Source organism: Salminus brasiliensis, chromosome 10, assembly GCF_030463535.1.
Source record: "Salminus brasiliensis chromosome 10, fSalBra1.hap2, whole genome shotgun sequence".
NCBI classification, from domain to species: domain Eukaryota; kingdom Metazoa; phylum Chordata; class Actinopteri; order Characiformes; family Bryconidae; genus Salminus; species Salminus brasiliensis.
Window position 1 is genome coordinate 40,748,977 of NC_132887.1, and position 23,611 is coordinate 40,772,587.

The 23,611-nt window shown below is 44.7% G+C and overlaps 1 protein-coding gene across 1 annotated transcript; it reads right to left on the minus strand.

Moving 5' to 3' along the window:
- Positions 1–1,447: 1,447 nt before the first annotated feature.
- rcan3 (regulator of calcineurin 3) lies at positions 1,448–22,324 on the minus strand. Its single transcript, XM_072690136.1, has 4 exons — positions 22,057–22,324; positions 6,792–6,965; positions 5,542–5,713; positions 1,448–3,699 (listed from the first exon to the last, which is right to left on the minus strand). Exons 1-4 carry the CDS (start codon positions 22,141–22,143, stop codon positions 3,545–3,547), a joined length of 588 nt encoding a protein of 195 aa, XP_072546237.1. The 5' UTR covers positions 22,144–22,324; the 3' UTR covers positions 1,448–3,544.
- Positions 22,325–23,611: the final 1,287 nt, after the last annotated feature.

A 23,611-nucleotide genomic window follows, 5' to 3' on the forward strand; every position in this document is an offset into this window, starting at 1 on the left:
GCTACAGCGTACACCACACTCCAAGGCCACGTCCCAAACCGCACACTACCACACTACAAAGTGTCATAAAAATAGTACACCCCCTGTGAAGTGCAATTATTACTGTAGTGTATGAAGCACAGAGGTGTGGTTTGGGCAGGCCCCGCTCTTTATCTACAGTCCTGAGGTCTACAGGACAAATGGGCAAGCATAAGGATCTGACCCAATCAGACAAGAACCAAACTGACCCAGTCAGAACATCTCCAAAACATCAGGCAGGTCTTGTGGGGTGTTCCCGATATACGGTGGTCAGTACCTACCAAAGGTGATCCAAGGAAGGACAAGCATCACGACCTGGTTCCTTTGGTTCTTGGTGTCAGACACCGCGGGAAACCTTCATATCTGTTATAGCAGCACAAGGGGGACCTACTCAGTAGTATTGGAGGTATTAATGTTTTGGCTGATTGGTGTATACAGCCTATTGGGTAAGTTGTAGTGTATATGTGTCAGGTTGTGCTCCACTCAGCTGTTAGTGTGCTGGGTCACTGATCACAGGGTTGTGGGTTCAAGTACCCGGGCTGCTACTGTCGGGTTCTTTGAGCAAGGCCTCTCTCAGCTTGTCCAGAAATGCATGTGTATATTGTCCATTAGGGGGAGCATGCAAAGCATGATTTGTATGAACTGCAGTGGAGTAAAAGTGAATGATACTCCCCACCTGTAGGGGGAGCTCTTACAGCAGCACAAAATGTAGACTTCTTGCATACTTCATAAAAGAGCACAAAACAACAAGACATTTTTATGAATTATTATTATTATTATAATTATTTATATATATTTATATATCTATGTGAAACAAATGACATACCTACACAAACAGAAGCAAGTCGACAGTTCGAGATATGACTCAATTAAATAAACACCTACAGGGGAGGAGACGCAGGTTTACACAAGGAATTATTGCTTTGTTGCTACTTGTTGTTTTCTTCTTCAGCTACGAACTACGGCACGAGACGATATTTAGATTCCAACGGAAACGGAAACACCAGTGACAGAACCCACCTTCTGCAGAATTCGTGAAAAAAACTCTTTTTTTGCCACAATACAAACAAAGTCCAACAAGCCTCCTTTTTAAAATACAGAAATGTGAAGACTCGGACAGAGCAAACAGTAAAAAACACCAGAACATCATCATCATCATCATCATCATCATCGTCATCGTCATCATCTGACACCTAAACAGTGATTGACATTTTTTTGTACTAAAACTCAGTTTGCTTTCCTTCCCTTTTTAAGGTGTACATACACACACACACACGCACACACTCATGCGCACACACTCATGCGCACACACACATCCCAAATATGTCATCCGCAAATAAAACCACTTTGTTTTGTTTTGCACACACTAAAGACCCCCACACTGAGCAGACAAAACAAGCCAAGACCCCACCCCCCCACCCCCCAAAAAACATAAACAGCAATTCAAGTGGTGCAATGCACTCAAACTAGTTATCTGCTGGTGAGAAGGCTACCCAGGTGCTGTTTTACCCCCTGAAATGAAATCAATTCAGTTCAATGAAAGCAAACAGGGTCCCCGCACATTTAGTGCTTGGACCCCTAACACAACACGTAGGGACAATGAAATCAAAGGTCAAAAGGGCGTACAGCTCGACGGCGATAGCTCGGAGATACAATTACAGCAGTAATAAAGTGCTTTCATGAGGTGAGCCCACCATGGCTGCCCTTACACACACACACATACACACATATTTTTTTTTTTACATTTGGTTTCTCCACAAGAGCCTAGGTTCAACAGGGAGGTGGGGTTTGGTGGTGGGGGGGAGCGAAGCAACTGTAGGACGCGGTATTACCCCAAGCACAGGTCATGAAATCACAGTTATTGTCTTTACCTTCCTGTGTGCAGAGGGGCTTTCGTTATTTTCATACAGATCTTTAGCACAAAAGCTCATATAAGCAAAAAAAGAAGCGCAGGGAAGTGCAAAGGGGTCGAGGTCAGCATGTGAAGGGACGTTTTAAGAGTCAAACGACTGAGAATATTCCGAACATAAGAATATTTCGCATCAGATTTCACACTGGACGGCTTTCAAAGGCCAGAAAGGTTCCTAAAGGGTGTGTACTCACAGTAATAGCATTATTAACCGCCCTGTTTTCAGTGTGTTTGGGTTCTGTAGGCCTGTGATTGGCCAAAACCGCTGACATATCAGGTTGCACGCTGGTGCAAAATGATCTTAACGTCGGATTCAACCACTTCACCAGTACAGTGGAAAGTTGCAGGAGAGGAAAAGCATGCTGAAAAATCTCTGGCTGACCAGAAGTGGACCACAGTGTTGAGGATGGACTACAAACGAAAAAATAAAATAAAATAAAAATAAATAAATAAAACACCTCATAAAGATTTTACCCCCCCCCCTCCTCTCAAACATCCGAAAAGCTACATATATACAAACCACCACCCCACCCCCCGTCCACAACTGTACACCTCCTGCGCAGGGGGGGGGATATGCATCAAAACACTTTTTTTTCGTTTGTTTGTTTGTTTTGCTCAGGATTTCTTTCGTCCTCAGTATAAAACGCGCCATCCTCCCGGTTAACTACAGTTAACTACAGCAGTCAGCATGCAAAAAAGGCGTGGTATCAAATACATGGTAACAATAATAGTAGTAGTAATAGTAGTAATTATCACAACGACACACATCTAGGTTTAGTAAACAAACATGTCAAAGCATCTATTGAAATTAAAAAATCAAATCAAATCAAATAAAAAAGACAAGAAGGAAGTCCAACCTCTCGACTAACATCACGGCATCACAGCATGTGCTTCTGCGTGTGACTGACCCTCCGTACATTCACGTTTGCGTCCCGTACACGCGCGTCCGGACCACGCGGCGTTCAAACACATCCCAACACATCTCCTGATGATATGTCCAAAAATATGGAAATGCATTAAAGTCAGAACAGAAAGAATGAAAAACTTTTTGCTTCCCTTTTTCTCGTAAAGCGTTTTTTTTTATCGTAAACAAAGTCCGATAATCCAATTAACAAACCACTACGACTACGGATAGATATACTCTACACTACAGCACCTCTACTGCTACACTAGTGTGACTAACTCTACATGAGCGAGTGAGCGAGCGAGTGAGTGAGAGTGAGAGAGTGAGAAAAAAGTGCTTGGATCAAAGTGAGGAGAGTGGGGTGGGGGGGGTGTGTTCCAGACCCCCGGCCCCAGCAAAAACGCCACCCTGTCTGCTCCGTGGGACAGTGATGTGTCGGTGTGTCGCGTTCCTTTCCTCCAATCCAGACCAACTCTGTCCGTCCGTCACTGAGGCAACCGAAATAAGCCCCTCCCCTCAGCGTCCGGCTCGATCTTCTTTTAAATGTTATTTTAGAACCGTCGTTTTGTTTTGTTTTTTTCGTTTAATTAGAGCTGAAATGAAGGGTGTCGTCCCCCCCCTCCCCAGCGTGTGAGAGAGAGAGACAGGTCGAGACAGAGGACACGTGCAGTGTGTGTGTGCATGTGGAGGTGTTTGGGGGACAGGGCCGGGCTTTAGTTGAAGACTTTCGGAGGGCTCTCGGGACGTCTGGTCTGGACGATCTTCATCTTGGGCCGGGCCTCGTCTTCCTCCTCCGTCTCGCTCTCGCACACGTGCACCACCACGCTGGGGGTGGACTCCGTACCCGCGTGCAGCTCGTACTTCTCCCCTGCAGAGAGATAGAGAGAGAGAGAAAGAGAGAGAGACAGAAGGAGAGAGAGAGACTATTGTAATCTATTCACAAATACCATCATGCCTTTGCAAGTGTTGTCATGACAATGGGACTGTATGGATCATGTGGGAATGGGACTGTATGGATGGTGCATGGGAGTATATGGGACTGTCTGGGAGATGTATTGGACTATAAGGTACTGCATGGATAGTGTATAGGAGTAAAAAGGACTGTATGGATGGTGTATGGGAGTATATGGGACTGTATGGATGGTGTATGGGAGTATATGGGACTGTATGGATGGTGTATGGGAGTATATGGGACTGTATGGATGGTATATGGAAGTATAAAGGACTGTATGGATGGTGTATTGTAGTATAAAGGACTGTATGGACGGCGTGGATGTCACAGTACAGATGAGTATGGATGGTGTATGGGAACGTACAGAACAGTATGAGCTATACAGGTCTTTATTGGGAGTGTATGCATCAGTATGGGGGTGTATGGACCTGCAGTATGAAATGATGGGACTGTATAGGATTGCTGTGGGAATATGCCTTTAACCTGCATTCCCCTTTAACTGCCCTTTAACTCCTGCCCTGTGCCCCACTGTGTGTTCAGATTATCAGTTAAGCTTGAAGCCCCATTAAAAGCCTAGAACTAATCTCTACCAAAATAACAGAGGTGAACTGCAGTGATCAGATGACTTCCTTAAAACCCGGGACACCCAATCCGGCTCTCGTCTGAATACTGAGTCAGCATTTATATATATATACATTTTAGTCACTCAAAATGAAAGGTCTCAGTTGGCCTCTAACATATTAATCCAGATATTAATCCAAGTACTAATCCACCGAAGAAACAGTGAAGGAGTATTGTCAACAGGCCAGGCCGTGGTGTTTCAGTCTGATACTGAATTATTTAAAAAGCATGAATCCCACAATGCCAGAGCCATGACTCACCAGAGTAGAATAAACAGCAGTCTGAATAAAGTAAGGCTTTAAAGCCCCAGAGCCCAACGCAGAACAGCACACACTCAACAATACAGAGAACCCTCTTATATGTTCTCCAGACAATGGCCTTTCAGCGTATTTCCTGGTGGCTATTAAAAAGCAACAATGAACAATCTACAGATACCGTATTATTATTTTTTTAACTCTCTGGAAGGTTGCCCAATAAAGGCGTGGCCCCTGTGGAAAAACACGCAGGCACACGCTGGACGATCGAATCAGGGTTTCCATAGAGACGAGACAGGCCAGCTGAAGGGCGATAAGAGATCAGGCCACGGGAGGCGTCCCTTCAGATTAACCAGCAGAGGGAGCTGCAGGCATTGCAATCTTTTGGAAGACACGTTTCCATGTGCTCATGCTGCAGTGCTAGCATTTACCAGTGTGTGTGTGTATGTGTGTGTGTGTGTGTGTTTCTTTTTCTAATTAAGCTGCAGTTTTCTCTACAACCACCACACCTTCACATTTCATCCTTCTGGGTCCCCACAGATAGATAAATACACACACCCTAAAGCTGATACCAGCCCTTGGCAGACCCAGTCTCTAATGCATGACCCTAGAGTGTTAGGAGCTTCTACTAAACCTAAACTCCAAACACCACAGCGCTGAAAGGTTTGGCATGCTGACATCAGACAAAAGTTTTTATTTGTGTTTTTTTTTTTTTTAGCAGGGCGGAAAGGGCGCCCGCCACTAGGGGCGCCACTCTGTTACCAGTTTATGACAGGCCTTGTGTTTGTAGCTTACTAACTACAGCAGCAGTGGTTGGCTGAACTGTTACTAAAGATCTACCCTACGTATGTGTGTGTGTGGGTGAATGTATGGGTGGGTGTACCTGGCCCCAGTTTCGCCACAGCACACAGGAGGTCATAGTTAATAACGGGTGTAGCATCCTCCCCCTGACTCCACCCCACGGGTGGAGACGCAGGTGGGGAGATGAGGAACTGTTTCACAGGTTGGGGCGGTGCCAGGTACGTCTTATCCACATCCTCACCTGTGCTCTGCACCTAAGAGAGACCAAAGACAGAAAAAGAAACACATTATCTAATGAATAATTCATAGTGGATACTGAGTAATTCATAGTGGATACTGAATAATTCATAGTGGATACTGAGTAATTCATAGTGGATACTGAATGATTCATAGTGGATACTGAATAATTCATAGTGGATACTGAGTAATTCATAATGGATACTAAATTATTCATAGTGGATACTGAATAATTCATAGTGGATACTGAGTAATTCATAGTAGTTACTGAATAGTAGATGGTAAATACTGAATAACTCACAGTGGGTTCTAAAAACTATTAGTGGATACTGAATGATTCATAGTGGATACTGAGTAATTCATAATGGATACTAAATGATTCATAGTGGATACGGAATAATTCATAGTGGATACTGAGTAATTCATAATGGATACTAAGTAATTCATAGTGGATACTGAATGATTCATAGTGGATACTGAATGATTCATAGTGGATACTGAGTAATTCATAGTTGTTACTAAATAGTAGATGGTAAATACTGAATAACTCACAGTGGGTTCTAAAAAACTATTAGTGGATACTGAATGATTCATAGTGGATACGGAATAATTCATAGTGGATACTGAGTAATTCATAATGGATACTAAGTAATTCATAGTGGATACTGAATGATTCATAGTGGATACTGAATGATTCATAGTAGTTACTAAATAGTAGACGGTAAATACTGAATAACTCACAGTGGGTTCTAAAAACTACTAGTGGATACTGAATGATTCATAGTGGATACTGGATAATTAATAGTGGATACTGAGTAATTCATAGTGGATACTGAATGATTCATAGTAGTTACTAAATAGTAGACGGTAAATACTGAATAACTCATAGTGGGTTCTAAAAAACTATCAGTGGATACTGGACAATTTATACAAATTACTGAATGATTCATAGTGGGTACTGAAACATGACTAGCGGATACTGGATCATTTACTGGGCAATTCATAGTAGATCCTGAATAATTTAAAATAAATATGAAAACATGGTATTTCCTGCAAAATTTTGTTTGTTTGTCTAATTTTAAAGGTCCTACTGACCTGTGCAAAGTAGAGTTTGAGTTTGGAGCCATTAAACTCGGACTCGTGGAGCTCGATGCGAGCACGAGCAGCCGCCTCCGGCGTACTGAAGCTGATCCGGACTCTCCGGAAACTCTTAAACATCTGGAACGACGTTTGGTCATCGTAGATCCGGAACAGTGACTCAAACCTCTCCTGTGAAAACACAAAGAGTCCAGGTCCAGTCAAAGTACTAATAAACAGAGCACACAGGCCACACAGGTCCAGTCAATGCTGGCTGATGGACTATATTATGGAGGGAGTCTGAATACCCTGAACAATGGCTGTAGTGCTGCTGTACTGTGCTGTGGTGCTCAGCGTGTTCAGAGCGGAAAGGATCGGACTGTACTTGGGGGGTGTAATGCGAGACGTGACCTTCCAGTTTATCAACACGACGCTGACGGAGCAGGTACAGAGGGCCAGGTGAGAGCAGAAGAAGGCGATGTCTGTAATCCACAGCCTGGAGTTTCCAGAACCTTCTTACACCATGCAAACGGGTCGTTCTGTGTAGAGTGTCTTGGGTTTTTCTTCTTTAGATTAGCACGGGAGCTACATGGCTAATGGAAGCTTTATGTTGGCGTGTTTAGATGCAGGAACGCAGGAAAGGTTCCCTCCCCAGACCAAAAGGCAGCCCCTTGCATGATTATGGGGTAGTAAATTCAGTCTCCTGCAGAGGGTGCTGCACAAGGATGAGGGGTGTATGAGGGGACTCATAGATTGAGAAGAGGTGGTGCAGTGCAGTGAGGGTCTCGTTGGGTCACAATGGGTCAGAAAGCAGATGCAGTTTTTTGGACGTGGCCAAAGACCACAGTGTGCATACGGTCATACGGGTCTACCAGCAGTGGCAGAAACCCCAGCCTCCTCACACTATGGCCTTTGGTCCACTAATCTCTAATAGACTTGCTAATGTGGTTTTGGACACCTGGGAAGACACCTGAACTCATTAATTTAGCTGAACTGAGTTGAATTGAACTGAATCTGCACCTCATTCACACACAGCACTCCTGACTATGAGTGTGTGTTATTGTATTGGTGCAGGGATCAGCGTGTCAGTGTGTGTGTGTGTGTGTGTGTGTGTGTGGTGCGGTCAGTCTCGTGAGCTGAAAGTGAGGATTTGGAGGTGAAATTGTGGGATTATGTGGATGATTGCGGTTTATAAAGAAACAGAGCTCGCAGAGTGTGACAGCTGTCTGCTGAACAACGAGACGGGGTGGGGTGGGCAGGGGGGGTCCGGCCTTCTGACCCACATTACCAGAGAAACAGCTCATACACAAACACACAATATGTCCATACATTTGTGGACACCCCTTTTAATGAAGGCATTCAGCTTGTCTAGAGAAATACTGCCAATAGAATAAGACTCATCATGACCCTATTGGCTCCACGCTGCCTAATACCAGGCGTGGGCTTGAGGGGTATAAAGCCCCCCAGCATTGACTGGGAAGAACTGTGAGCAGTGGAAGAACTGTGTTCTCTGGAATGATGAATGGTGCTCCTTCATTTGAGAAGTTGACGAAGTGGGGTTGCGACTCTGACTAACTCTAGATCTTGTTGCTGAATGCAATCAAATCCTCACAGCAATTCTCCTCCAAGATCTTGACAGTATTAAATACCCTTTGATTTCAGAAGAAACAATGCATAAGCAGATGTCCCAATACTTTTGTCCATATAATGGAGATGCTAATATCACTGCAATGCTAATATCCTGTGCAGACCTGCAAGCTTTTAAGCGCTGCAGTGTTAGCTTAGCATGTAGCATTGAGATCATTCTCTCTCTCTCTCTCTCTCTCTCTCTCAGACACACTCTCTGTCTCACTCTCAGTGCCATCTGGCTACCTGTGGGGGAATTAGGCTCACGTGCCTCGCCCCACAGGCCTCTGTTTCGGCCCTGTTCTGCTGAAGGAGAGACGGCAGCTTTAAAGAGTGTCTCACACACACTCATACACACACACACACACACACTCACAGCATGTCCACATACTACATCACACCTACAGGAGCTGTTATCATTGCCGTCCCATTCTAACCCCACAGGCTGCATTAATCTGCTGGCCCCCCTCTGCAGCTCTACCAGCAGCAGCAGGTCTGGAGCTCTGCTGCAGTTACTGAGTCAGTTGGAGGCTTTTCTGCACTCTGCTCTGAGCTCAGCACTCGACCCTGACCCCGCTCTGTAACTTTACGTGGTCTGACAGACACTCGGTGGCTGAGCTGCTCTCTGCTGATGGAGGAAGATCTAGGAGGGAGGAGATTTCACCAGCTGACTTGTTGTTGTTGGTGCAGCGGTGTCTCCTATTACATACAGAACCACGCTGGAGCTCAGTGAGCTCTTCAGAACCTTAGAACCAGGCAGACTGCAGGGCTAGAGGCTGGAGTTTATACACCTGTGGCTACGAGACTGAATTAGACACCCGAATTCAGTGATTACGAGGTTTGGAGGTGACGTGTGTGTGTGTGTTTACCATTTTGCAGTAAACTAGTCTCAGGATGCAATGGGAGAATAATGATGTAACCGAGGTTTACTCTGTGAGTGTGTGTGTAAAGGAGCTGTGTGTGGCCAGACTGCTGTGTAATTTGAGGCCTGGTTATAAGCAGATAAGGTGTGTTTGTAGGCTCAGGCAGGTGTGTGTATGTGTGTGTGTGGACTGATTAGGTAAGCATCGCTGCAGGATACTGCAAGACAACAACCCAGACCTTCAGCCTTTTCATAAATGCTGATATTCTAATCACAATGAAAAAGGGTTTGAGAATACTTTCAGAGTCGGGGGTGTGGTGTGAAACTGAGCTTCACTGTAGAGAAACTGACCCACTCTGACCTCTCTACAGTGCTGGTGAATGGAAGCAGGCGTCGGTCGCCATGACTACAATACAGATACAGCCCATAATTTATCTCCTATCCAAACCCACCAGTGCAGCTACACGAGTCTTCTGAGTTTTATATGGAATGATGATGATGATGATGATGATGAAGGTAAAATAGTGAATAGAGAATCTGAACTAATGCAGTTTTCTTTAGGGACTACTTTCTGTAGCTGCACTACACCCTGCAGCATGTATCCCTCCACCATTTTAATGATCTGGTTCTAAAAGCAGGTTCTAGAGCCGAACTCTTCTCAGAACTCTGGTAGAACCGTGTCTCAGGCATCAGGCAGCGTCTTCATCACCATTAGGTGAAGAACTTTCTGTGAGGAGCTTCTTTTAGAGCTCCAGTTCTGACGAAGGTCTGAGGAAGGTTATCTAGAACCGAGCGTTTAACACCAAACCCCCCCGCAAACCCCCACTCTGTATAACCCACCCAACACACACACATTTCTCTAGAAGGTGAGTCCACGTGTGTGTTGGTTGGAGAGTTAGTGTTGGTTGTTGGCATCTCGGGTGTGTAAGAAAATACGGGGCTCAGGAAGTGCGCTCAAAACGCAGCACCATGAATAAGTGATCGACACACCTGTACTCCGGTTACACACACACACACACACACACACACACACACACACACACACACACACACTCAGGCCACATACAAACACACCACCACATGATCAGTAACCTGGTATAAATGAATCACCCCCCAAACACTCAATGTCCCCTATGCCCCCCTCTCTGTTTATAGCTGATGTATTAGAGATCACTGAACACTTCCACGTTAGCAGTTAGCACCATGCTAACCGGCTGAATGAGCTTCCACTGCTCATTAGCCTTGTAGCTTCAGTGGAAACAGCAGCAAACTTGTCCAAACTGTGTTAGAACTGTGTGTGTGTGTGTGTGTGTGTGTCCAGACGGCCAGACATCAAAACACAGCAGACTGCTGACATCACCATGTTGACGTCTAGGTGTCCAGGTGACATCAGCGTGTGTACGATGTACGTGACCATCATCCCGTCCTGCCTATGGCGCTGTTTGTGTGCAGTGACCCTCTAGGTTTATGAGAGGGAAGCTAGCGCTCCACTGGCGTCCACTCTGTAGGTCAGTTTAGTACAGCTGTTTTAGGATGCCCCCATTGCCGAGACTTTCTGTTCCTTCAGTTCTATTAAATAATCAGCATCATTTCTACGAAAGAGTGAGAGATATACTGACAAAAAGAAAAGGAGAGAGAGAGAGAGAGAGAGAGAGAGAGAGAGATGCATTGAGATTTCTTGAAAAAAGTGAGATTTTCAGTGTGGTCAGACTTGTGAACTCCACAGAGCCTTTAATGACTACACACGTAACCCATTCCAATGCCTCAGCAAACGCAGGACGACCAGACAGCGGCTGTATCACAATTACAGGTTAAAGGAAACACCTGCAAGGGTGCATCCCTCCTCAGCCTGAGTCATGGTTATGCAACAGCGCAGGTGTAGGAGTGTGTGTGAGTGTGTGCATGCCTTGACACGTTGCGAGTTGCCCTTACACACCTGGGAACCTTTTACACTTGAACCAGTCCCACAACACAACACCTTTCAGACAACTGGGCCTGGAGCGGAGCTAGGCAGTGTTACTGTTGTTAGGATCCGTGCAGAGACAGTGTTCAGACCTGTGCAGAGGGGGCATTAGAGTCCGTTTAGAGAATCAGAGAGTTTGTGCAGAGTTACAGCTGTTTCTATAGTTACTGATCATCTTTGAATAGAGTTGCTGTCTGAATTTGTATGGAGTCAATGTTTATAGAGTTACAGTTTGGGTTTATATATAATTACAGTTTGAATATGTGTAGCGTAACAGTTTAATTTGTGTAGACTTACTTGTTGAATTGGTGTTAAAGTTTGGATTTGTATCAAATTACAGTTTAGATTTGTGTAGAATTGTTTGGATTTGTATATAATTACAGTTTTGATTTGTGTAGAATTACAGTTTTGATATTGTGTATAGTTACAGTTTAGATTTGTGTAGAATTACAGTTTAGATTTGTGTAGAATTACAGTTTGGATTTGTGTAGAATTACAGTTTGGATTTGTATATAATTACAGTTTGGATTTGTGTAGAATTACAGTTTAGATTTGTGTAGAGTTGCAGTTTAGATTTGTACACTATGTCCATCATTCACAGCCCTTAAGGACACCCTCGTTTAACCACAGTCTAAATTAATAACTCAAACAGATCTGGGGCGTGGGATCTGCAGGGACGCCTCAACGGGGTAATTAAGAGAATTAATATGTTAAACAGGGGAGCGTTTTTTAATTAACCCTGCAAAGTTCATTGGCCTCAGAAATGTCCCGAAGGTGCTGAGGGCGGGGCCTGAGAGAATTACTACCTTCTAATAACAACATTAAACTTCACTCAAACTACTGTTTACCTGAGATATGCAGGTGTGAAATATAGAAAATATAGAATAAGACTGAATTGGGTGACTGCTGACTGCTATAGATCAGACTGCCTGACTGTTATAGATCAGATTGTCTGACTGTTATAGATCAGACTGCCTGACTGTTATAGATCAGACTGCCTGACTGCTATAGATCAGACTGCCTGACTGTTATAGATCAGATTGTCTGACTGTTATAGATCAGACTGCCTGACTGTTATAGATCAGACTGCCTGACTGTTATAGATCAGATTGTCTGACTGTTATAGATCAGACTGCCTGACTGTTATAGATCAGACTGCCTGACTGCTATAGATCAGACTGCCTGACTGTTATAGATTAGACTGCCTGACTGCTATAGATCAGACTGCCTGACTGCTATAGATCAGACTGCCTGACTGTTATAGATCAGACTGCCTGACTGTTATAGATCAGATTGTCTGACTGTTATAGATCAGACTGCCTGACTGCTATAGATCAGACTGCCTGACTGTTATAGATCAGACTGCCTGACTGTTATAGATTAGACTGCCTGACTGTTATAGATCAGACTGCCTGACTGTTATAGATCAGACTGCCTGACTGCTATAGATCAGACTGCCTAAATTACTGTTTTAAGTGCTAAAAAGCTAGCCATATTTAATTTAGTTGCTATTTAGTTAGCTAGTCTAATCTAATTTGACAGCCAGACAATCCATTCTATTGGCCCTAGTTTTCCAAAAGTATTAAGATTAGTCTTAAGATTATCCTAACTGATCGAGAGTGTGTTTATTGTTCTGGTGTGGTCGCTACTTAACTTCTCTGGTCAGTTTCTGCTGCTAGTTAGCTAACATGATTGTTTTTTTCTGTTAAGCTAAGCTGATAGTTAGCTAGCCAGCTAGCCTTATCTAATTTGGTTGCTATTTAGCCAGCCAGCTAGCCTGACCTAGTAAAATGTACATAGTACTAGCATTACAGGTGTACACAAACATCTATGGCCTAACAAATGGGATAAAAGGTCAGCTGAAATCACTGAAATCACAGTAACGCAGACTGACCGTCTACGCCAAGCAATGTAGGCACAACAGTCAGCTTGGACACAACGCACATGCCCACCCATGCAAACACAGTCGCTATCTTCAGGATCAGCTTACTTTTCAGTACGGCCCATTCAAAGTGCGGTGGTTCACAGGTTTGATAGGTCAGGCGGTGACCTTTAGCTGTTTTGGGTCAGGCAGAGTCTTTGTTTGACCACAGCAGCAGCAGCAGGGCTAATATCAGGAACATGGAGCTCCAGCACAAAGTCAGAACCTTATCATAATGTCACAGGAGAGTGAACTTCCCATGAGTTACCCAACCGCCTGACCCCAGATACAGCTTCCCTCGTCTCTTTTATTTTATTTACTTTCTGACTTTATGAAAATTAAACATTTGTTAAAAATCATTTCATCTCTAATAAAGTTACTTATTTATCATTGCAAATCATTATATGTACACTGTTTCCGACAATTATTTACAGATGGGGTTAAAAAAATACAGCTTATTAACATTAATATGATGTATATGATCCTTTTAGGCATTCAGGAAAGGCCTAATGATTTTGAGGAACTACAAAAATTAATTTATATAGATAGCCAATCAGGATATGTTCCTCACAGTATCCAGGCAGATTCATCCATGCAAGCTCTTCCATTGGCTAGTCCTTCAGGAACTGGACTGAAATTTCCTAAACATCAGATTGAACATCGCTATAAAGTGTTGACAGGTGAATCTACCAATCACGTTCAGATTTCCAGTGGGTGGGACCATATTGTCTGCCAAAAAAATACACTCTAGTTCTTCTGGAGGTTCTAGATAGGCCGTGAGTGTGAGGGGTAGTGTGAGCAGGTTTCAGACAGGTCTCTGTGGCAGAATTCTTTACTGAAAGAGTCTTTACTATGAAGTATTAGCAATAGCTTTAGCGTAGTGCTAACATACTGTTAGGAAACCTATAGAGGCGCTAGCAGAAATTAGCGTGATGATAGAGGTCTTCTTGATTTCTGATTGTGTGAACACTGTTTTTGACTGTCTTTGTTGACATTTACAATAATTTACAGATGGGGTGAAAAATTACAGCTGATTATTATTAATATTATATATATATGATCCTTCTAGGCATTGAGGGAAGGCCTAATGATTTTAAGGAAATATAAAAATATTATTTCAGTGAAGTTTTGTACATTTACAACAGTAATCAGATACTCTGGTCCAGAATCTCTCACATTTGATTATGTGATGTTATATCATATAAATATATGACATATATATGTTTATAGATATATGTAGCCAATCAGGTATGCAGTATCCAGCTTTAGTTAATATCATAGTTATAATTCAGCTAATCACAACATTTCTCAACAATCCCTGATCACAGAAATAAAGCAACTGGTCACATGATGCTAGCTCTGCTGCTAATAGCTTTAGCTCTGGCTTGCCAGACAGGCATTAAGCCCAGTTAGTGGACTATTTTCATTCACAATGCTGTCCAGGACTAGGCTTAATCCTGTTCATTAATGTGACACAGGCCATATTTATGGGTCATCAAACACTAAGCTTTGTCTAATACTGCTATCTTGCCTGTTTATAAATGGTGTAAATGAAGTGTACAGTATATCACCCTCTGCACATCAACCCAAATCTGTGCTACTGCTGCTGCTGCTGCTGCTGCCGCTGCCGCCGGACAGGTCGATAGTAGTGGCCACATGCTATTGACAGGCCTGGAGTAAAAGGCCTCGGGGGAATGTTCCATAGCTGACGTCCCTTTATAGAGCTCAGGAAAACTCATGCCATTGCACCAATCTGTCATGTGCGGTTTCTGAGACTCTCCCAGAACTGGGTCAAGCCCTGCAGAAAGCCAGCCTGAGCACTGCAGTCGGCTGTTCCACTCAGCTCTGCTCAGCTCCAGGGAGGGGTGCTTTGCAATAGAGCTTCATACTGGATATTATTATTATTATAAGAGCTTCATACTGGATATTATTTTTATTATAAGAGCTTCATACTGGATATTAATGATATTAGAGCTTCATACTGGATATTAATGATATTAGAGCTTCATACTGGATATTAATGTTATTAGAGCTTCATACTGGATATTAATGTTATTAGAGATTGCATACTGGATATTAATATTATTAGAACTTCATACCAGATATTAAATGTTATTAGAACTTCATACTGGATATTAATATTAGAACTTCATACTGGATATTAATATTATTAGAACTTCATACTGGATATTAATGTTATTAGAACTTCATACTGGATATTAATGTTATTAGAACTTCATACTAGATATTAAATGTTATTAGAACTTCATACTGGATATTAATGTTATTAGAGTTTCATACTGGATATTAATGTTATTAGAGTTTCATACTGGATATTAATGTTATTAGAACTTCAAACTAGACATTATATGTTATTAGAACTTCAGACTGGATATTAATGTTATTAGAGTTTCATACTGGATATTAATGTTATTAGAGTTTCATACTGGATATTAATGTTATTAGAACTTCAAACTAGACATTATATGTTATTAGAACTTCATACTGGATATTAATGTTATTAGAACTTCATACTGGATATTAATGTTATTAGAACTTCATACTAGATATTAAATGTTATTAGAACTTCATACTGGATATTAATGTTATTAGAGCTTCATACTGGATATGAATGTTATTAGAGCTTCATACTGGATATTAATGTTATTAGAACTTCATACTAGATATTAAATGTTATTAGAGTTTCATACTGGATATTAATGTTATTAGAGCTTCATACTGGATATTAATGTTATTAGAGCTTTATACTGGATATTAATGCTATTAGAGCTTTATACTGGATGTACATTTTTCCAGAAACCTAATTTAATTCCACACCCTTAGAACAGTAGTGTATGAGTACAGTCTAACAGTGTAATATCTAGAATGGTTCCAGAATAATAACACCACTGAGACAGCAGAGGACTGATGACTGTTACATAATTCCCTTCACCTCCATTAGCTCTCTCACCTTACACTTACCTGAGAATCACACACACACTGGCGAGCTTCAGACGAGCTTTCGTTTCCAGTGCAAGCTGTGTGTAAAGTGTAAAGCCTTCCCAGAAGAGTTGAGGCTGTTACTGCAGTAAAAGGGAGCAAACTCCCAGCTAACACCCTCGATTTCAGGAGGAATACTGGAGGAGCTGGTGTCCACATACTATTGGCCATGCAGTGTGGATTCTGAATATCGTTTCAGTAGATTTAGCTTGTTGGCTTTAGTATTTTAGCACACCTCCTCCACACCTCCCTGGGGAACTGTACCTAACTGAAAGGGTTGGGCGTGGGCTGTAAACCCTGCAGAACCCTGCAGAACCCTGCAGAACGCTGAGGAACGCTTCACCTACAGTTGAAGCACCAGAGATGACTACATCTGAGGGTCCAGGGGTTCTCATGTGAGTGCTAGAGGCACAGGGCTTCATGGTTGGTGTTTGAAAAGTGATGTTAGTGCTGAGGCTGCAGCGTGTTAAGGATATGGAAGGGCGAGTAAGCCGACACCCGAGGAAGCGGCCGCAGGCTGGGGGACAGAAAGGTCTTTGTCAAACGTCATCTGGATCTGTGTCACATGACTCCTACAACTCGGTTCCGGTTACAGATAACTGTTCCTTTCCTCTCGCTGCAGCCTCTCAGAGGGGAGAGGGGGAAGAAGAGGGTCACTTAACACCTGAGCCCAACTATGGAGCAGGGTCTGTTTTCCCTTCTGACAGGTACGATCATCCAAGCACTCGAGCATCACCTGATCCAGGTCCACTCGCTCTACCCCACCTCTGCACACCCTGACCCACTCCATTTCACCCCAATCACACTCTTCCTCACTGCACACCATCCCACCACACTCTGTAGCACCTCAATCCAACTCTATCCAGCTCATCCCACTATACCTCACTCCATACCACCCCAATCCCACTCTACCCCACACTGCTCCACCCCTATCCCACTCTACCTCACTCCATACCACCCCAATCCCACTCTACCTCACTCCATACCACCCCAATCCCACTCTACCCCACACTGCTCCACCCCAATCCCACTCTACCTCACTCCATACCACCCCAATCCCACTCTACCCCACACTGCTCCACCCCAATCCCACTCTACCTCACTCCATACCACCCCAATCCCACTCTACCTCACTCCATACCACCCCAATCCCACTCTACCCCACACTGCTCCACCCCTATCCCACTCTACCTCACTCCATACCACCCCAATCCCAATATACCTCACTCCATACCACCCCAATTCCACTATACCCCACACTGCTCCACCCCTATCCCACTCTACCCTGACCCATACCAAGCCAATCTTACTATACCCCACACCGCTCCATCCCAGTCCCACTCCATACCACTCCAATCCCACTCTGCTCCACCCAAATCCCACTCCATACCACTCCAATCCCACTCTGCTCCACCCAAATCCCACTCCATACCACTCCAATCCCACTCTGCTCCACCCAAATCCCACTCCATACCACTCCAATCCCACTCTCTCCACCCAAATCCCACTCCATACCACCCCAATCCCACTCTACCCCACTCTGCTCCACCCAAATCCCACTCTAGCCCATTCCATTCCACCCCTGTAAACCTCTATCCCACTCTTTACCTCCCCGTCACACTCTATCCCACTCCTTTTCACCCCAATTACACTCTACCCCGCTCTGCTCCACCTCAACTCCACCCTTCCCTGCTCCATACCACCCCAATCACACTCTTTCACATTCAGAGCTGGACATCTTTTAGAACACGGACACCTCAGGTCTGTTGGGAAGTGAGGAGAAAGACGATCCTACCAATAAAGGGGGAGAGTAACCCCCCACCCCCCACCCCCCGCTGCAGTGTAAGGTCTGGAGAAATCAATGAGAAACTTTATAAACTGAGCCGCCTGAGCTTTCAGGGCAGGATCTGATCATCTGTGGTGACACAGCAGGTTTACAGTCCAGTTTAAGAGCTTTAAGAGGATGAAGTGGTCAGTTCAGAGGTACAGTACAATACTGTAGCCCTCTGCAAGATCAGAGGGGTGGAGTAATAAAAATACATTGAGATCCATTGATCCATTGAAGCAGCTGAAAACTACAGCTGCATGTCTGATCATCTGCAGTCACAGACGTCTGCACAGCACTGTTTATGCATGCATGCATGTGTGTGTCCTTCCAGTAACCTTCAGAGTGCAGTGTGCCAGTGTGTCGAAGTGTGCATATTTTCCAGATCAGATCATGTTCCATCACACACACACACACACACACACACCCACACACACAAGATGACCAGTTTATCACATCACAGTGCTACAGGCTAAAGTGAACTCTGATGTGTCATAAAAAACACACTTTCATCACAAAAGCCAGTGTGTGTGTGTGTGTGTGTGTGTGTGTGTATGGGTCACCCACGTGCAGCAGCTCAGTAATCTCATGAATCCTTAAAACCGGGCCAGAAACAATGATTACACACACACACACACACACACACACACATATATACACACACACAGATCCAATGTTCTTATTTTCTCTCTGATTATCTCTAAATCTCTTAGTTAAACGGAGTGAAGCTTCATTAGAGTACTAATTACAGTGTTTTACCATCTACTGAGTCTATTAACCCTTCTATTACTGAGTCTATTAACCCGTCTATTACTGAGTCTATTAACCCGTCTATTACTGAGTCTATTAACCCATCTATTACTGAGTCTATTAACCCTTCTATTACTGAGTCTATTAACCCTTCTATTACTGAGTCTATTAACCCATCTATTACTGAGTCTATTAACCCGTCTATTACTGAGTCTATTAACCCGTCTATTACTGAGTCTATTAACCCATCTATTACTGAGTCTATTAACCCATCTATTACTGAGTCTATTACTGAGTCTATTAACCCATCTATTACTGAGTCTATTAACTCGTCTATTACTGAGTCTATTACTTCGTCTATTAACCCGTCTATTACTGAGTCTATTAACCCGTCTATTACTGAGTCTATTAACTCGTCTATTACTGAGTCTATTAACCCGTCTATTACTGAGTCTATTAACCCATCTATTACTGAGTCTATTAACCCATCTATTACTGAGTCTATTACTGAGTCTATTAACCCATCTATTACTGAGTCTATTAACTCGTCTATTACTGAGTCTATTACTGAGTCTATTAACCCGTCTGTTACTGAGTCTATTAACTCGTCTATTACTGAGTCTATTAACCCGTCTGTTACTGAGTCTATTAACTCGTTTATTACTTGTTGGGGGGCTTCATACCCCTCTAGCCCACGCCTGGCATTATTAGGCAGCATGGAGCCAATAGGGTCATGATGTTGATCTGCTGCAAAGAGTCCTATTCTATTGGCAGTACTTCTCTACAGGGACTAGACAAGCTATGCAAGTGCATTTGCACATCTGCAAATCTTAGAAGGGTTGTCCATAAACATCTGGACATGCTGTGTATTTCAGTGGACTCGTGTTTGGTGCTTCTTTAGTTTTGCACTGGAGCTACGAGGCTAATGTAGCTAACAAGCAATGGAAGCTTATGTACACCAATTAGCATCAGGCCTAAATTGCCATCACACACTCTCCTCGACCCGTGTGGACGTGGTCAGTAATCTCTAACAGACTTTATTATGCAGTTTCCGACAATGTATGACTTCCTGTTATCTAGAACATGGACTAAAGTGCAGAGCAGCGGCAGCAACAGCCGGCCTGAAGCCTGACCCCTGTCTGTACTTTAGCCCTTATTTATTTCTACGGGTTTATAAAAGTTAATAATTTAACCACCTTCATTTAATCTCAGTAACGTTGTTATTAAGCAGCTGTCAATCATCACCGCAAAACAGTCCATGAAATCTGGAAAGAGCTATTTTTATGTTTTTATGATGTCACAAAAACCAACACAGGACACAAAGTATTGGGACACCTACACATTCCACCTACAGGAGCTTTTATGACATCCCATTCTAACCCAATAGGCATTAAGATGGAGTAATATGGATTCAATGATTAAGAGACGTGTCCCAATACTTTTGTCCATATAGTGTACGTCCACTGATTCAGACTAAAGCATTCAGTCCAGTTCCAGGTCCAGTCCCCGGGTGTCCCATAGAGCATAACTGTCCTCTCTCTCTCTCTCTGGTGGAGACGGCCCTCCCTCTCCCCCATCACGGAAAAATATGCTCAAAGCTTGGGCAGACGACACGCTCAGATAATAGCGCCATCTAACGGATCCCTGTGCCAGCCAACATCACACCGAACAGGGGAGAGAGCACCACCCCCTCCCTTCCGGGGAAAGCACGGCCAATTGTGCTCTCTCTGACCCCGGCTGCTAATGGCTCGGGATTCGAACTTGCGACCCCCAGACCATGGTGGTAGCACGTTAGACTGCTGAGCACTGCGTAGCGTTTTTTGGCTGAACTATCGCCTTAACACCTTTTCCAGCAGGTGTCCCGCTGGTTCTGCTGCAGGACACACAGGCTGCGCCTGCCTGACGCTGCAGTGCTACACTTTCGGTGGTGCAGTCAAGAGTTCTGCCCAGAAACACCGCAAACACTGACCTGGATACGAGCCTGGGAGAGAGAAAGAGCGTGCGAGGTAGAGAAACAATGTGTATGTATTTGTGTGAGAGAGAGAGAGCGAGAGAGACATGTGTAAGACACACCCCATAAAGAGGTTCACACACTAAAACTCGCCCGGGAGAGCAGCCCTGCGGAGGGACGGTGGCGGTTAACGGTAGCTGGTGGTGGTTGTAAGGGGGGGTCGTTCAAAGCACCTAAGCTGACCACGGGCCTCTGTTCTGCCTGAGCCTGCTCTGCTCTGGTTCTGCGTGTTCTTCTCTCAGCCAATGGTGAAGCGGCGCGGCCGCGCTCTCTCACTCTGATCAGTCATGCAGCGGAATGGCAATGCAGGAACTGCGGCTCCATTCAGAAAAAAAACAGACGCAGGAGACGTCATCACCACCAGAGAGAGAGAGAGAGAGAGAGAGAGAGAGAGAGAGAGAGAGAGAGAGACAGAGAGAGAGAGAGAGACAGAGAGAGGGGGTTACAGAACAGAGAGAGATAGAGAGAAAGGTACAGAACAAAAGGAGAGGGAGAGAGAGAGAGATAGAGGTACAGAACAGTGAGAGAGAGGGAGAGAGGGAGAGGGAGAGAGAGAGGTACAGGACAGTGAGAGAGAGGGAGAGGGAGAGAGAGAGAGGCACAGGACACAGTGAGAGAGAGAGAGCGCGAGAGAGAGAGGTACAGGACACAGTGAGAGAGAGAGAGCGAGAGAGAGAGGTACAGGACACAGTGAGAGAGAGAGAGAGAGAGAGAGAGAGAGAGGTACAGGACACAGTGAGAGAGAGAGTGAGGGAGAGAGAGAGAGAGAGGTACAGGACACAGTGAGAGAGAGAGAGAGGGAGAGAGAGAGAGGTACAGGACACAGTGAGAGAGAGAGGGAGAGAGAGAGAGGTACAGGACACAGTGAGAGAGAGTGAGGGAGAGAGAGAGAGAGAGAGAGGTACAGGACACAGTGAGAGAGTGAGGGAGAGAGAGAGAGAGAGAGAGAGAGGTACAGGACACAGTGAGAGAGAGAGAGAGGGAGAGAGAGAGAGGTACAGGACACAGTGAGAGAGAGAGTGAGGGAGAGAGAGAGAGAGAGAGAGAGAGAGAGGTACAGGACACAGTGAGAGAGAGGGAGAGAGAGAGAGGTACAGGACACAGTGAGAGAGAGAGAGAGAGAGAGAGAAGTACAGGACACAGTGAGAGAGAGGGAGAGAGAGAGAAGTACAGGACACAGTGAGAGAGAGAGAGAGGGAGAGAGAGAGAGAAGGGAACAATGTTGCCAGAAACACAAACACATACACTCTCTCTCTCACACACACACATAATGTCAGCGCGTGCTCGTGCAGCGTTGTTTGTTTGTTTGTGATGAAGCTGCTGACCTGCATCTTGTCAGAGGTGAACACCTCAGCCTCCACCTCGCAGGCGATGAGCGTCACCATCTCCAGCTTCATGTTTATGGATGGCATTCCCCTCGCGCACAAATATCAACACAAACAAAAAGATAAACAGATGATTGTTTGTTTGTTTATCGCTGTCTCTCTCTCTCGCGCGCGCGTGCTCTCTTGTCCCGTTAGTGCCGGTTGCAGGAGGCTGCTGTGCACATGCTCCGGTGCTCCGGTGTGTGTCCGCTCCGCAGTCTGGATACACTCTCTCTCTCTCTCTCTCTCTGTGTGTTCAGCGCAGGGAGGCGTGGCCAAGCCGTGCCGCTGACGCAAACACGAGGAGGCGGGGTTATGTCTCGCCCAACACCAATCAGCGCGTGGTCCAGAAGCACTGACGTCAGCCAGCAGCGTTAGAGCCACGCCCACTCCGCTTTCTTCCCGCTGTACTGAGCGGTTTCTGCAGTGCCCTGCAGAGGCGGCAGGGGGAGCCCGAGAGAGCCGGAGCTCGAAATGAATGGGAGTTCATGGAGCCAAGAGGCTAAAAAGGTTGTTTACAGTCAATAAAGTAGTACTGTGATATCAGCCGTGTGATATCAGCACGAGGGCTCAAATAAGATCATTTCTTTGTGGATCTAGCTCGGACCTTGATATGAGCCATACAGCTGACCGATTAATCCGACTGAGGTTGGCAGTTCGGACAGGGCAGACTTGCCCTTGAACCCCTCGAACCTTTGAATAGCCTCAACTACAGATCAGGGTCAAAACTGCCCAATATTTCACCTGGTTCACAACAAATACGTACCTGACCTGGTCAAGCTGTGTCCAGTATAGGGTTGGGTTTGCTTTTGACTGAGTGATCGTTCAGCTGGATCTACAGGCATGGTCAACCTGACCAAGCTAGAGGTAACAGGTTTGACCTGCATGACCAGCATCACCAAGCTGGTTGACCAACATGACCAGAAGGACCATACACAATCCAATGCAACATACACCATGTTGGTCAAGAGCTGGTTAACCTGATAGCTTACCAGTATAGGGTGTGGATGACCAGCCTGGATGACCAGCATTCCAACCACCTCGTCCATCTTAAGACCAGCTTAGAAACCAGTCATTGTTATTCTTGTATGGAAATATGATGCAGTGCTGTTGGTATGACAACAGGCCTGCAGACCCGTCAGTACCCTCTCTCTCTCTGTGATGCCGCTTATTAATAAGTGTAAAAGTACTGTGATCATCTTAAGTGTTGGGCTTAATGTGGAAGCCTCCTGAGGAGCGGGCCTTGCATAACCTGCTGTAATTCCCCACGGAGATGTCTGCTTCCATAACGAAGACAATCAGCCCCGTCGCCGTCAGCCAGCAGCAGCCCTGCATGATGTCATACAGTAACCGTAACAGGACTAGACCACTGTGACAAATCTGGTTGGGATATCTGTCACAGGCCTTCCAGCAGCAAACCTGGAGTTCACAACCCGGGTCAATCGCACCGGTCAATCAGTCAGGTACACAGAAAACACTGGAACGGCAAATAATCTGTAAATAAAGTAAATAAATC

Excerpts from the sequence above, each read along its gene's own strand:
- rcan3 (XM_072690136.1), bottom strand. The coding sequence starts at position 22,143 with ATGCCATCCATAAACATGAAGCTGGAGATGGTGACGCTCATCGCCTGC. Across the intron at positions 6,966-22,056 it reads TCACCTCTGACAAGATGCAG|GAGAGGTTTGAGTCACTGTT; the intron begins GTCAGCAGCTTC and ends GTGTTTTCACAG. Across the intron at positions 3,700-5,541 it reads TGTGGCGAAACTGGGGCCAG|GGGAGAAGTACGAGCTGCAC; the intron begins GTACACCCACCC and ends ATCTCTCTGCAG.